Genomic DNA, 15,208 nt, shown 5'->3' with positions numbered 1-15,208 from the left:
TGCAATAATATAAACGTACTAGCTTTGTGCTTCGGTTATAACGTTATAAGTGCTATATTGGATATCATTCATATTAATCGATTATTGTGGACATATTAAAAAGTTAGCTTTCAGAATTAATTCATATAATAATAATGCACATTCTAGAGTATATTTTCTTTTGTACAGTATGGAGAAAAGATTAATGATTTTAAACAGTGTATGAAATGTATGATCGAAAAACTAGTGTTAAGGAAACATTACCATTTCTATGAAATATTGTAATCTATAATTATGTGATATTTAATTGTGTAATATTAAAAAACACTAAATATTTTTATTGATTGCAAATTGCAGTTTTACTTTTCGTTTGGAATCTATTCTTTCAAACACTGTGTAATTCGCGTTTTTTTAAATATTGCCGTTATGTATGTTTATTAGATTATCTCAATAAATGAATGTTGGAAATCAGGTTTTATTTTGTATTAAATATAAGTATATTCTATTTTCTTCGTTTACTTTTTATGTGCTTGTGATAACAAAGAAATTCATAATAAATAGAAACAAAAATTTCATCGTGTGCTATTTAACGAAGAGCTTACTTTAACGTACTTAGCTTACTATCGTATACTATATTATTTCAATTATTTTTGTACAGTAACAAAAAGGAAAGTTATTGATTATAAAAAGTGCATGAAATAATCATTGTAATCTACCACTATTCTAAAATGTAGAAACTAAAAATAAATAAATACATTAACATATCATCGAAAGAAATGGTGTTAAGGATCATCAGCATTACTAGTAAATACTGCAATCCATAATTATTGCACTTTTAATTGCTTACTATTTAAAAAACACAAATATTTTTTTATTAATTGGAAATTTTAGTTCTGTTGCCTTCCTTCTGCTATTTGTAATTTCAAACACTACCAGTTCATGTTTTTCTTAAATAGTGCTGTCATGTATGTTGTTTGTTAGGTTATTATTTCATTTTAGATATGAATATGGGAAGTTATTAGATTTAGGTATATTTTTATCACATTTAAATGTGATAAAAAATATACCTAAATCTATTAGGTATATTAGATAAAAATATACCTAAATATACCTTAGCTACGAACATATTTTTAAAGTTAAAATTTACCTGAATTTTCTAACTATTGATATAGCAATTCAAAGCATTCAAATTTGGAAAGCTTCCAATACTTAGAGTAGCTTTATTTATGAAGCCGGAGATTCCGGATTGCAGATAGAAGTTTTCTGTACTTTGGCCAAAAGTAATCGATTTCAATAAAATACGATATTAGAAATATCTAGAATTCGCTTAGCATGATGGGAAAAATAAGAAATACTAATAGTTGTTTGGTTAATGATGATAATTTTATACTTATTTTTCGAAACAATGCAGTTTTTTAATGTTACTTATACTTCTCAATATTTTTATTTCTTGATTTATTTTTACTACAATTTGCAGTCGCATAAGTGAAGCATTAAATGAAGCTATATCAAGCTTTAAAATCAAATTATTTACCTGCACATAATTTCATGTGAGTTGTTAACATCTAAATTTATATAAAGCCTGATTGTAATTTTGAAAGAAAATTTACATTTATAAGATTTCAAAGCAGAAATACTATTAAGATTTCTGCGATACTTCCAGTTAATTAATGATTTTAAAAAAGCTATTTTTAAAATGAAAATGGTTACAAAGACAATAGTTTTTTTATATAATTAATTTAGTTGATTTGGTTATTGGCAAAGCAAACCTAAGAAGAGGGATGCTTTTGTAGATGTATTTTCTGAGGGAATCTGCCTTATCTCTATATTACGCATGAGGAAAACTATGAAAATGCCCATACATCAGTCCTTTCGCATGAAATCGAACCCATGTCGAACTATCAGTGTTCAACGATTTTACTACAATTGGCATCCTTTGTGATGTGCTAGGATAATTTCAAATTCCCAGGATTTTCCTTAATACAGTTTTTGTTTTGGTGTTGCATTGTTACAACAGGCTTCCTAATTTATAATGATGATTTGAATTCTTAAATTAAACTTAAATTTTACAAATACGAATTTAATATTAAACTAAATTACGGTATTAATTAAATTTCATGTCATTAGCTTAATGTGCAAAAAGCATTCCTAATGCCATATGTTGGGCATCTGAGCGTACAGAGTTTCTGTCTAACACAGGGGTTCTCAATATCCTCGGGGGGGGGGGAATTTCATAGTTTCAAGGGTAATTCTGTCAATCTTTTGTTTGCCTTTTAGTTCATTAGGTTATTTCGAAGCAGAAGTCACGAAAAATGAGCATTGCCCTCGCCGAGGTTCAAAATACGGATCTCTCGAATACGCGCCTAGTGGTCTGACCACTACAACACGAAGGCATGCTAAGAAGGTGAGAAAATTACCTTATATACTCCCCCTTTTAAAGAACGATTCGGGAATTAGGGGACCAATCGCCAAATCCTGGTGGTAGAGTATCATTATCCACCATCCTTTCTAGTTCGAGCCCCACTGTAGAGTCATTAAGTTATTTCGAAGCAGGAGACATGAAAAATGAGCAATGCCCTCCCCGAGACTCGAACCACGGTTTTCTCAAATACACGCCGAGTGTGCTGACAACTACACTACGAAGGCATGTTAAGAAGGCGTGAGAAATACATTATAACCTATTAAGTATTAGTTTATTTTACAAATATTAAAAGTTCTTTTAAAAGTTTTGGGCATTTATCAACATTTTCTATACTTTTTCTTGTATAATTTATTTAAAAAATTTTAAATAATTTAAATTTAAGTAGATGTATATGTACTTTTGAATTTTAGAAAGGAGGGGGGATGATCGTCTAGCAGAAGTGAAAGAGTTTGCATGATGCTAGAAAAACTGAGAATCATTGCTGGTACATTATGCTTTGCATAAAAAATACACTGAAATTTGTAGGAATATAAAGAATGAAATTTTCAGTGTTTCATTTTCATAGTTTTATTTAATTGCAGCGTCCCTTTCACTGAAAAAATATATATTCTTAAAATTTATCTAGTTTTTGATTGACTTTTGTATTACTCATTGTGAACAGTTAACTTAATATAACATTTCTATGATGTTCGTTTTATCTTTTTCATTGAAAATATATAACATGTTTGGAAAACAAGCAGCAAAGCTATAGTATTCAAAGAATATTTTATTTATTTTTAGAAATATATTTTTTTATATTTTTCATTTCTTATGTCATGAAAATTTACTAATGCGACTTTTTTATATTTCAGAGTTCGAGTGGAATTCTATGTCAATGAGAATAATGTCAAAGAGAGGTTGCAGTTATATTTCTTCAAAAATCAAAGTTCAAGTGAGTTTTTTATGTTTCTATCCTTATCGATAAACTGATAGTAGCAACCTAAATATGTGTACAAACTCACATCAGTAATTAGCACACTAGTTCCCAATGATTTCCGATGATCCAATGATGAGAAGTTGAAACATTTGCCTGCCCAAGGTAAAATTGAAGTAACATAAGAAATTTGTTGTGGTGGTGCAGTAAATACTAAAAAAGTATTTTTAGTAAAGTGACAAAATATGTAGATACCTGAGAATTTTTAATCATTTGGTTTGCTCTTCTTTCTTTCGACCGAAACAGAAAAACATTAATTTTCAATTTATGTACATACCTTTAATTTATTCTTGGATATAATAACATAATAAAAATTATAAATAACGCATATAATGTAGTAAATATAAGAAGATGTGTATATTAATGTGTGTTGTGCGTGTTGTTTAAGAAAAGTGTAATGAAGATTAAGATAAAATAACACGCCGAACAAGTATTCTGTTGTCATTCCTAGCTTTCCACCAGTTAGCTATGAAATTGCACGTATTTTACAAAAATTTAACTTTTGGGTCGTTTATTCTCCTATCCATAAAATTCCGAGTTCCATACTTAAGGACCCATTCCGCGTATGAATTTCTGGGGTATTTACAGGATTCCTTGCGAGTGTGATTGGTCAAACTAAGAGTGTCTTAAAACTTTGCTTTAAAGAGCATGAGGCACATTTTAGGAAAAAGGAAACGTTTAGGTCCTCTGTTTCCCAGCATTGTTGGTCCCAAAATCATACTTTCAATTTTTCTGCATCCAAAATTATTCAAAAAACATCTTCCATTTCTACAGGCATTCCATATTAAGATAATCTTTCTGTTCTAGTTAACGACCCTAATTCCAATCCATCTTTGCTTTCAGCCTTTAAAGAAATTATGTTTTCTTTCTCGTTTCATCAATAGACAGCGCCCGTAGCTTAACTCCTGTCTAGCCATTCTTATCTTATATTTTGATATCTAATCACTATATATCTAATCTCGTTCATTTGCGCTTTGGCAGCTGGGTATGATGGTTCGGTAAAACCATCGAAACTAGTCCTCTGAAAATATGTTTGACTTCTAAATTAATAAAAGTGTAACGTTTTTAAAATTTTAACGTAATAAAGATAACAATAGTGTTTATTTAGTTCTTTATTGAGGAAAATGAAAATTAATTTATTTCGTTTTATTATTTTAGTTGAAGTATTAAAAGATTGCGTCTTTGAGAAACAAAAGCAGATTTACTTTTCAGTTTTTTTTCAAAATGAAATGTATTTGTAACTTTTTATTTTACGGAAATAAAAATGGTTTTAATTACATTAACTTTGTTGAAATAAATTACCTTATATAAACAAAATAAAAATTCTTTTACTTGCATTGTAGTAAATGTAAATGTGTTTTTAAAAAGCAATTTATATAAAGTGATTTTACAAATAACCGGATGTGCTGTGGTCCCAGCTCATCTACCGAAAAACAAATGTTCAGAACTGAAGTATCGCTATAATAAAACAAAACCGACAACAAGAGGAAACTCCATACCTTATTTTCCCTTGTATAAGATGATAGTCTCATGTATAAGATGCACCTATATTTTGGGAGTCGAAAAGTTAAAAAATAAAGAATTGTTTCATTGACGGACTGGTCTTTATTAGCCTGCTGTATTACAATTTAATAAGAGAACATCATTACTTTAGGAAATTGAAACCAACGTTTCTTCAATATATAACTCGTCATCAATGTCAGAACTCGCCTCGTCAGCAGAATCTCATCTATGTACTTCCTAAGTCACACAACAGCCTAAGATGCAGTTTCTCCAAATGTATTGTATCAGTTAATGTTTATTGGAGACAATCTTGTTCTGAAAGGATTCTTTTGCGTTTCCTTATCTTTAGCTTAAAGTGACTTTACCTAAATATGAAATACACTCAGGAGAAAACTTCTTTGTTATGAACTAGAAAAAATATCATTTGAAACTTTCACACAACGTTATTCGTTAATGAATGGGTGGAAAAGAAAATGTGAGTGTCAAATAGAATTTCAGACATATCGGTTTTCTAAAAGAACAAGTGACTTGAAGCCTTGACATTCTAACGGTTATCACTCGCGCCTTCTAAGCGTCGTAGACAATCTTTCACCTTGATTTCGTTCGTCGCAACGCCGGCCGCCGTTGTATAAGGCGCACGCAGTTTCGAGAGGTCAAAGTTTTAAAGAAGTAGTGTGTCTGAAAGGCCTATATCACACAAGAATTTGTTTTACACAGATAACTGTTTCGGACAGTTTTTCTACATGGTTTACTACTGAAAGAAATACGCGTGATTTTTTCGTTCCTTTCGGAAAAAATTGCAAGTTGTTCGTTTTCAACCAATCAGCCATCAGCTTCGAATGCTATCAGCTTGTTTATAATGGAGAACCAGTTTTCCCTGTGTTAACACCAAAGCGATCTGTGGCAATTGGCTGTTGTCACAAAGCAGAAAATTTTTTCAAAACAGTTGTTTTTCCGAAACAAACGGATGTGTGATAGCTGCCTCATACACCGAACAATTTGATACTTCAAAATTGAATATTATTGGTGACATTTCTGTTGTTCTCTGACTTAATTGTAGACGCGTATATCTCTAAAGATATCCTAACAAAATCAGAGAAATTGAGTAAAATCTTATCATTTTTGTTTGCAAGATTGTTAGGAATGCATTATTATTATTGGGAACGTACGTAAATAGAAGATATTTTGCAGCGTAAAGGGAAGAAGTTACTCCAGAAATTTTTTTTCCAAAGGCGGGCAACAGCCGTTATAGGCATTGCCCACTATTAAGCTCAGAAATGAAGGTCACTTTATTATGGGAGCACCTACTAATAAGTGGGCCACCATTGCCTCCTATGAATGGACAGATAGGTACAGGTAGAAGCTAAGTCATCACCTCCGTAGTACAATAGGTGGATGAAATATTGTTCAACCTTGCTAACTATTAAGCTTCCGCCACAATTTTGAGGCAGAACACTCCGGGGGTGATCACAGGGTCTTAGCCACCTCTCTTTCTTTAACACTAATTTCTCGAGAGGACTTTTGGCTCAATATATATTTTGAGTGCCTCTAATGCCGCACGGACACTATGGGCTTAATAGGCAATTTACATACATGCCTTGTCTGGTATTCGAACCTGGTCCCTTCGGTTAGATAGTTACAGTCATTAATCACTTTTCCGTCTGGGCGGCACATTTCTCCACTATATGATGTGAACAATTTAAAAAGTAAAACATCTGGAAAGACTTGAGCAATTGAAAAATATAAATTTTCCCGAAATAATAAAGTCTATTAGTTTTAAGTAGTGCTTATAGCAAATCTATCAGTTTCTTTGTAGGGGTTATTTTAGTTTCCTAATAGTTATTTTTATTTTGGAACACCCCTTTTCTTTATTATTTCACACGTACGATTCCCTACCATAATGAGTTTTCAGAATCACCTTTTATGTAAATGATGTAGAAACTTCATTTATACAAAACTGATTAAGTTGAAGTCCGGTCACTTAAGTAGAATAGCTTAGAAAAGCCTAGTAGAGTGTATTCTGCCTTCAGGCCACGTCTTTGCTTAAGTTTAAACTTAGACTTTTGGGCCGTCTTGTTACGAGTCTATTAGTATTCGCCGATGATCTTTAATAAGAGCCAACTCTGTTAGTTATTTCTGAGCAGCTTCGGCTGTTTTAGTTTAATTAGTATTAGATAAGTTTCTTATTTCTACCTCAAATTAGAGCCCAAGTCGAGACTTACTATTGTAAGGATCTTAAGTTTTACTAACGTTTATTTTATTTTAAATCTTTACTATCACTTCTTATTTTCTACTTCCGGCCAGAATTATAAGCGTTAACGTATTTATGCAAAGTTTGTCTGGCGAACGCCAAGTATTTAAGTTGTGGCTTTTTGCCAAGCGAGAGAGAGGAAGCAGTTAGTCGAAGCAGGCCGCTTACCTTAGAAGTTTTACTCAGTTGCTATTTGCCTTCCAGGCCAGAGGTTTAATCCTCTTGATAACTTTAAACGTATTGTAGTGTTCACAGTTCTCTGTACTACATACGCTTCCTGTTAATATAAGGCCAATCTTCCACGTTTACTATTTTAAAGTTAAATTAGAGTTTAGTTTTATTTTTATATTTTTACGTTTAGACCACAAGTAGTGGGTCTTTGTATTCCGAAGTACGGAAGTTATTGTAAATAGAGAAAAATAAAGGGTTTTGTATACCCTTCTTGTGTATCCTGTCTACTTCCCACAGTTATTGAACATAGCTTTAGTAAGCTCTCTGTTCCGAGTCAGGTCCTTGCATGTTCCCGAAGAAAGTAAGACGGAACATTGAACCTGATACTATAAGCCCGAGAAGAGGCCATCTGTGAATCATCTTGAGTTGGAATCAAGGGTAAATTTTACCCTTCTTTCGGATTCGTCAATTAAATGCGAGAACAATGCGATAATTTACTACAAAGTTCTTAAGTATTCTAGCTTTCAAAGACTTCTGATTTAGCTAGGATGTTACATCTCTTCAGAGATTTGATTCGATTTTTTGTTTACAAGGAAAGTAATCTCTATCTAGTAACGAAAATCGACCTGGGAATATGAAACATTATTATTTTACCAATAAATAAATAAATAAATAAATAAAGCGTTAAATAAAAATAAATAATGGAAATTTCTCTCTAACATCATTAGATTCAATGTAACGCGAATGCTAGTCAGCTTCTACATTGGAAAAATTTCTCTAATAGTAGAGAATAATGCTGAATGATGATGCTGTGCTGATTTCTCCAATGAAACTGAGCTGATAGATAATCGATTAGATGGATTTACTCTCTTTTGTACATTGACAGACTTCATCTGTTTAGGATCATAATGTAATTTATTTTCGAAGTTCAAAAGGCTTACAAATAATCTTTAAAAATTGGAAACTTCCTAGTAGACAATGAAACTTTGTTTTATGTCTAGACAATCTGCTTCATACATTCTCGAACATTTACATCTGAAAACTTCTTCAAATTCCATTTAACCTAATACCTACTGTTAGAACACATCATAATTACAACAAATAAAAACAAGACGATGAAATTTTATAAAATGTAACGATCAATCCTAGAATAAGTAAAAAAGAAAAGAAAACCTATTTTAAATAGAGATAGCTGAAGATATGAAATAGAGATTTCATATCTTCAGCCTCATGCGATACGTATATCCTCGTGGTTCTGGATAGTTAGATGCTAGTTGATGCCACTTCTACCTCTGTAAGAAATAAAAGAATAGTATTACAAAGTCGACAGCCTTGTTTCATTTTATCGCTAGATAATATAGTATCTAATTTGATTAACTCTAATTTTTCATAAGATCATATGACTCTAATTTTAAATGTCCTTTAAATTTTTCATAAAATCATAGCGCTCATTTACTTTCTTGGCATTTTTAAACGATCACCGGAAATCGATGAAAATTATGAAATGCAAAAAATCGAGGCTGGACTAGCAAACTCTGCGACCGGAAAACTCAAAGAATAGAAACTTGTGTTACAGAATAGACGCAGCTTCTATGCAATATTTTGCTAGAGACACTGCGTCTGTTCTGTAGCATGGGTTGTAAATTGGTATTGCTAGTTTAGAACAAGCAATGTTTGTAATAATGGATTTTTTTCATTGTTGATGATCTGGAGCTCCACGTCTTCACAGGAATGATTAGCGTCAATCTCAAACCGCTTTAGAATTTATGCTTGACTTAATTCAAACATATATTTAGTGTTTTCTAAAACTCGGATTTTCCCTAAAACGGGAGTACGGATCATATATTCTCATTCAGAAAAAGGTTATAGAATCCCACTATTTATATTAAATGAAACTGGATTCTCGAAACTCCAAAGAAAATTAGAAGTGAATCGCCATTTGATGAACTTTAGGTTCGAATAAATATTAGGTTCGAATCCTATTTGATGAAATATTTTTCTTAGCAAAACTATAGGTGTGTGTCGTTTTTCAACCCTTTTTATTAAAATTACAGCCAATGTTTTGAATCTTGTAAGGAAGTGATATTTTGGGCCAGAAAACGGTCAAAAGCGAGCAATGAAAAAAACTGAGCCTTCGCCTGGAATCAAATAGCTTTTTGGGATCTTAGATTACTTAAACGTTGCACCACATCTTTAATTCTTTACAAGATGGCATCCTTTTTGCCGGTCTTTGTTAAATTTTATCAGCTTCAGTCCATTTTTCAAAGTGCAGTTTTTTCATCTATTTTAGAGCTACAGAACATTCTACTTTATAGGGTTCCAACCTTGGCTTTTCAGCTATGTGTGTGAAACTTTGAGAACTGGTAAGCGAATAATCGCCTTAGCCCAGGAAACAGAAACGTAAACTCAGGAAGGGTTAATTACCCTTTATTGCTCAAAATAAGAATTAACAGTTGGTCCTTTTCTCAGGACGTACAGAAAAGCCTCCACTTGGGCTTGAACTCAAGAGTACTAAGAAAATCAAACTCAACTAATTCTTAACTAAAATGATATAACCGAAGCTATCCAAATTCCGCAGGAGTTTGCTCCTAAATGCTAACTAAACGGCGAAGCTATCAAGGGCCCGAAATACCGCCGAGCGTAGTAATAGCTTAGAGAGAGTGTAGCCAAAAGGCGAACGCGCGCTAGTCAGAATCTCTGGCTGTCTAACGAAGTCAGTGGAACTTCGACTTGACTACCGCTCTTCCTTCATTTGCATTAACCGCAATTCTAAACACACTCTGGCAGGAAATTTGTAAGCTGAAATTAGAAGGGACAGGAAAGTAACTTTAACTAAAGATAGCTTAGGATAAACCTTACAACTTAATTAACTTTCGCATATCGATAAGTCTGAGTAAAGCAGGGAGGATTTATTCTCTACTGTTGTGATGGAGCTTTTGTGATTTATTCTCTACTGTTGTGATGGAGTGTTTTTTCACTTTTCAAGAAGCGATCATTATCACAGGGACTCATATCCCGCGAGTACGACGGGTGCTCCTGTACCTCCCAGTGCCATTTATGAAAATGAACTTTTTCACGGAGGAGGATGCGATTCATCACCAACAAATGTCATCTCTTTGTTGGAAGCAGATGATGTCTTAGGTCATCCTGATTCATAACAATGCGCGATGTCATAATGCGAGCATTGTCACGGAACTCTCGCGACGGTGGCAATAGAAAGTACTGGAATTCTCGCTATTCTCTTTTGGTATGAATCTGTGAGATATCACTGAGGAGCATCAACAAAAGTGCACGTGATACTGGTGTATGAAGCCCTCCAGAAATTTGACAGAAGATAGTAGACTTACCAGGTGATAATATTCTTACCTGTGATGATAAAGGTTTTAGAACTATCGATGCTTTTTCACTACTTTTTGTTCAACCCTTGCATTTTAGACATTATCATTCATTTAAAAAATTGAAGATTTCATTTTAGGTACATAAAGCTATTTTTGGATTAAGTGGGATTTTCCTACAAATCGTTAATTAATTAACGAGGATAATAGGTAATTCAGTATGTATCTTTTACATGTGATACCATACATTCTCGTTTTATGAAATTAATAATTAAGTAATTTTCCGGATGTGACATTATGCGCATGACGCGAGTTTTTGAAGAATAAATTGCTATCTTATATTATTGGCATTAAACATAATTCAGACGCCTTTGTTAAAAATGTTAGTAATTACAAAATTGAAAATACAGAAAATGAAAAGCAAATAAAGAAGTCAGTTTTAATGTACTTCAAGCAGAAAGATTTAAAAATAGTAAAAAACCTCGTAGAACAAAAGAAGGTGATTGAGAATTAATTAATTAATTAACCAAACTTAAGTAGAAATTAATTAATAAGGTAAAAAAGGAAGTTAAAAATAAATATTCGTAAAAGGCGTAAAAAAGGGAAATTTAAAAAAAAATAATAAATAAATAAAATAAATAAATAAATATTTATTTTTTTATTAATTTTTCTCGTAGAAATATTGCTTTTTTTAGTACTTCTAAATGTATAGAAAAGAGTTCATCTCGATGCACATAAGAGATGTTTCCCGTAGTATCTACAAACAATGATTTAAATTTTTATGAGTGTTATTTTAATTTTCATTTAACTAATTTAATTATTCCAATTTCCTGCATTTTTCTTCCTTGTGAGTTTCTGTTTGAATTAGCATTAATTTAATTCATTTATCTAAAATATTTTCTAATAGCAAAACGCTGGCATTACATTTTATTCCATTGCTTTCTATTGCTGATTTCCTATTCTGCTACGAAAATCTCTTGCACTGGGCTTCTGTTTTCATAATGTCTGAAAATATGATTAGTGAACTATTTCTAAACTCATTTTCAGAAGAAGTGTGAAGATAAAGAAGAAAGGAAAGGAAGATAAACGAAAAGGATAAAAGAAAAAGAGAAACGAAAATAAGGAAAGAAAGGGAAAAGAAGATAAACGAAATATCTTTAGGAATAGCTGTTTTAACATATTAATTACCACAGAAATTGGTAACTGTTCATTTGTTGTCTGCCATTGTAGAGTCATTAGGCTATTTTATACCAGAAGATATGAAAAATGAGCAATGGCAAGCAAAAAAGGGACTCGAACCTGGACCTTTTGAATATGCACCGAGTGTGCTAACCGTTACACCACGGAGGTATGCAGAAATGATGGAGAAAATATCTTATATACTCCTTCTTTTAAGAGCCGACTGGAGATTAGGGGACCCATTCGCCCAATCCTGGTCATGGAGAATAATCACCCGTTTTCTTTTTTATTCAGGCGCCATTGTAGAGTCATTTAGAATTTTTTCGATGTCAAGAAACTGAAGAAATGAGCAATGTCCTCGCCAGTTCTCGAACCTGAACCTCTGGAATACGCGCCGAGTACCGTTACACCACGAAGGCATGCAGAAAGGAGGGAGAAAATACCATCGTTTTCGAACTTACAACAAATGGTCTTGCCTTGCTCGGGAACTGAATTCGGGATTGGAATCTAGACCACCATCGGCGTGGAGCTCCACCATGGAGCACTATAGTAATGGTGCAAAGCGTAATATTTTGAAAGGAATGAAAGAAACGGCCGTATATTGATAATTTGCAACAATTCCAGAGATTTATATGTGAGATTACACATACATACCAGAACAATATGTGTGTAATTCTCGGTTAAATAGTAAATTATTTTTCAAATTATTTCTGCAGTTTTCTCTTCACTGTATTCAAGCGATAAAACGCAAACATCCTGTACATGTTCATTGTTGCTAATTTGTACTTATATGTATGTCCACTGTTTCCAATTGAACATAATGATATAATACTTAATTCTACCTTTCTCTTGTCCGTGCTTGCTATCAGTTGTTCTCCGTTGCTACCGTTTATCTTCAAAGCCGTTGATTAAAATTTATCTTAATTTTGGTAAAAGCTTTCCAAAAACTGAAACATCTGGCTGCAAGCATGCTGCTGTGATTTGGCAACAGGTGTTATGTAGAGATTTCGACTTCAAGGCTATTCCTAATTACCAGAAACTGGTGACAGGAAATGCGCTTTAGGCGGCAGTAAAACAGATCGCGATTAGGATAAAGGATCCTTTTCGCCCATGTGTTTGTTGCAGAAAAAGAGGGAATGATTTTTCTTCCCTTAATTATAAGCTCCCCCCGGGGGTCGACGTAGAGAACTCTGCGAAGCTACTGGTTAGGATCTGTACCTAGGCAGTCTCGGCCACGGGGGGTATAAAATTTATGAACTTGGTGGTTCTGAAGGCTCTGGGAAAGGTCATTTATTGGCCGGCCCCGGAGTCTGGCACGTCCTAGCGCGGCGTGGTTCTAGTAACCCGGGGGTCTCCCCCGGGGTCGCTGGGTAATGTCCCGCTGCGACGGGCTCGCCCAAGCGACTGGTAGGAGCATTAGACGACCGGTGCTGCCTGGGGTTCGTCCCCAGGTGGTGCGCTGCTCTCCTGGAGGGTAATAGTGGAGGTTAAACCACCATGATGTGCCCAAAGGGGGAGTGGACCCGGAATGAGATTGAGTTCTCGATACGGGGAATGCCCTAATCTTCTTCTTAATTATAAGCAAGCTTCGGAGACCGACAAATGGACGGACGTTTGAAAAGGTCTTTCTTACGGCTGTGCGTTGAAAGCCTGAAAGGAGAAAGTTAAAATGGATTAACGTTGCAAGAGGTTACGAAGCAGCAACTTTGCGAAAAAAAAAAAAAAAAAAAACGCTTAAGTGAAGACTGACGCCATTTATCGTTACTTGAAGTACGATGCAAAGAGAAGTAGGCTAACGCATTGTTTCGTAGAGTCGGGATGGGTGGGTTGTATCGGTTGTAGGAAAAAATGTCACCCGGAAAAAAGGGAAACGGAAAGAATATCCCCGGAAAATAAGGAACGGAAAAAATGTCCCCCTTCGTTTGCAATGGGAAATATAAGGCATGTTTAGAAAGATCGCCAATCTGGGTGATAAAAGTTTTATCTCAACAACCGTAACTTCGGATGACCGGAAACATGTGCGAATAGAAGCAAGAAGATGTGTTGGCTGCTTGTTTCTTCCATGGAGCCTACCTCCATAGTTTCTTCTCTAAGGTTAAAAATAGAGGGTTGTTTAAAGAGGGAAGCTTTCGCGATGGACGGCAGGGGGGAAAGGCTGGTTGCCCAGCGTCGGTCATTGTCAGGTCTTTAGTAATTACTCTCCTCGCACTGCATGTAGTTATAGCCTTAAGCTGCGGTTTAGTGAAACATTTATTGACGCACAACAGAAAACTAATTCATCCTGAGCTTTGGTATAAGAAACAGCTGTAGATGCAATTTCAAGCTACGGTTTGCGATAAGAATCGGACTAAATTTTTTACCTAATTAATTTTCGCATAATTTTTTTTTTTTTTTTTTTCTCATTTGATTTTAATTAAAAGTAACGCATCTGCAAAGGAAACATTTGTTTAAATTTGCACTTAAGTTTGAAAACAAGAATACCACAGTTATTAAAATTAAGAGGTTTATTTCAAAATTATTAGTCTCTGAGGGACTAATGTTTTCATTTTGCGTCGAATCACTCTGAATGTCCGTTTCACTTTTCAAACTGTTGCCACCAAATATTGTGATAAAACAACGGTACCTACAGCCATCGAGTTTCGAATGACGTAATCCTACTGCGAATATGGGCAACTGGAAGCCCAAATTTGAAATCTGGAATTCGTTTTATTATCGATTTTATATTTTGTAACGAATTTTTGATTAACAAACTCAAGAATTTCAAAGCGAGCCATGGCAATGTTGTACAGAAAAAGCATTTTTATCTCCAGCGCGTGAGACTGGGAATCGGAAATTCTAAAAATGTGCTCAATTTAAAATTCTTTTGCGATACTGCTCTTGAACTGAATTTTATGGTTTAAGTGCGAAGAAAATGATGTTTAATAAATAAAGGTAACACACATAATGTTAAGAAAAGGCCCCTTTGGACGTAATTTAAAATCTGAAACCTTTCAGATTTTTTATTTTACTAAAATTTTAAAATCTAATTAAAATGGATCCCATAACCACGCGATCTGGATTTAAACATTTAATATGCAATGAATCATCTTATGGCGACCTCTTCCAAAATAATTTCTCAGAGTAGAAATTAACACTTGTATCGAGCATTATCTCTTTAAGATGACCACTTCCACCAAAGACCAAAATAATTAGAAACGTAGATGATCGTATTAGAGAGGATTTAATGCATTTTACAATGCACTAATGCGTAACCTACTCAGAGCCGGACCATCTAGTAGCCCATAAACGATTGGCTACCATCTCCTTAAGACGATCACTTCCAAAAGTGACCGGCATTTTCAAAAATATAAACAAACACTTGCACTGAATATCATCTTTCTAGGGTGGTGATCTTC

General features: G+C 33.8%; 1 protein-coding gene across 4 annotated transcripts in view; it reads left to right on the top strand.

The window, feature by feature from the left end:
* LOC118189638 (potassium channel subfamily T member 1-like) overlaps window positions 1-15,208 on the top strand; it is a 567,007-nt gene that overhangs the window by 241,638 nt on the left and 310,161 nt on the right. For all 4 annotated transcript variants that reach the window (XM_085820454.1, XM_085820457.1, XM_085820455.1 and 1 more), the window contains one exon: window positions 3,253-3,332. In XM_085820454.1, the coding sequence (XP_085676580.1) occupies window positions 3,253-3,332 (80 nt within the window). The remainder of the gene's footprint in view (window positions 1-3,252; window positions 3,333-15,208) is intronic.

This window comes from Stegodyphus dumicola, chromosome 7 (genome assembly GCF_044657685.1).
Source record: "Stegodyphus dumicola isolate Sdum_Otavi_A_Nest chromosome 7, ASM4465768v1".
Taxonomy (NCBI): Eukaryota; Metazoa; Arthropoda; class Arachnida; order Araneae; family Eresidae; genus Stegodyphus; species Stegodyphus dumicola.
The sequence above is the reverse complement of the archived record's forward strand: the minus strand, read 5'-3'. Positions and strand labels throughout refer to the sequence as shown.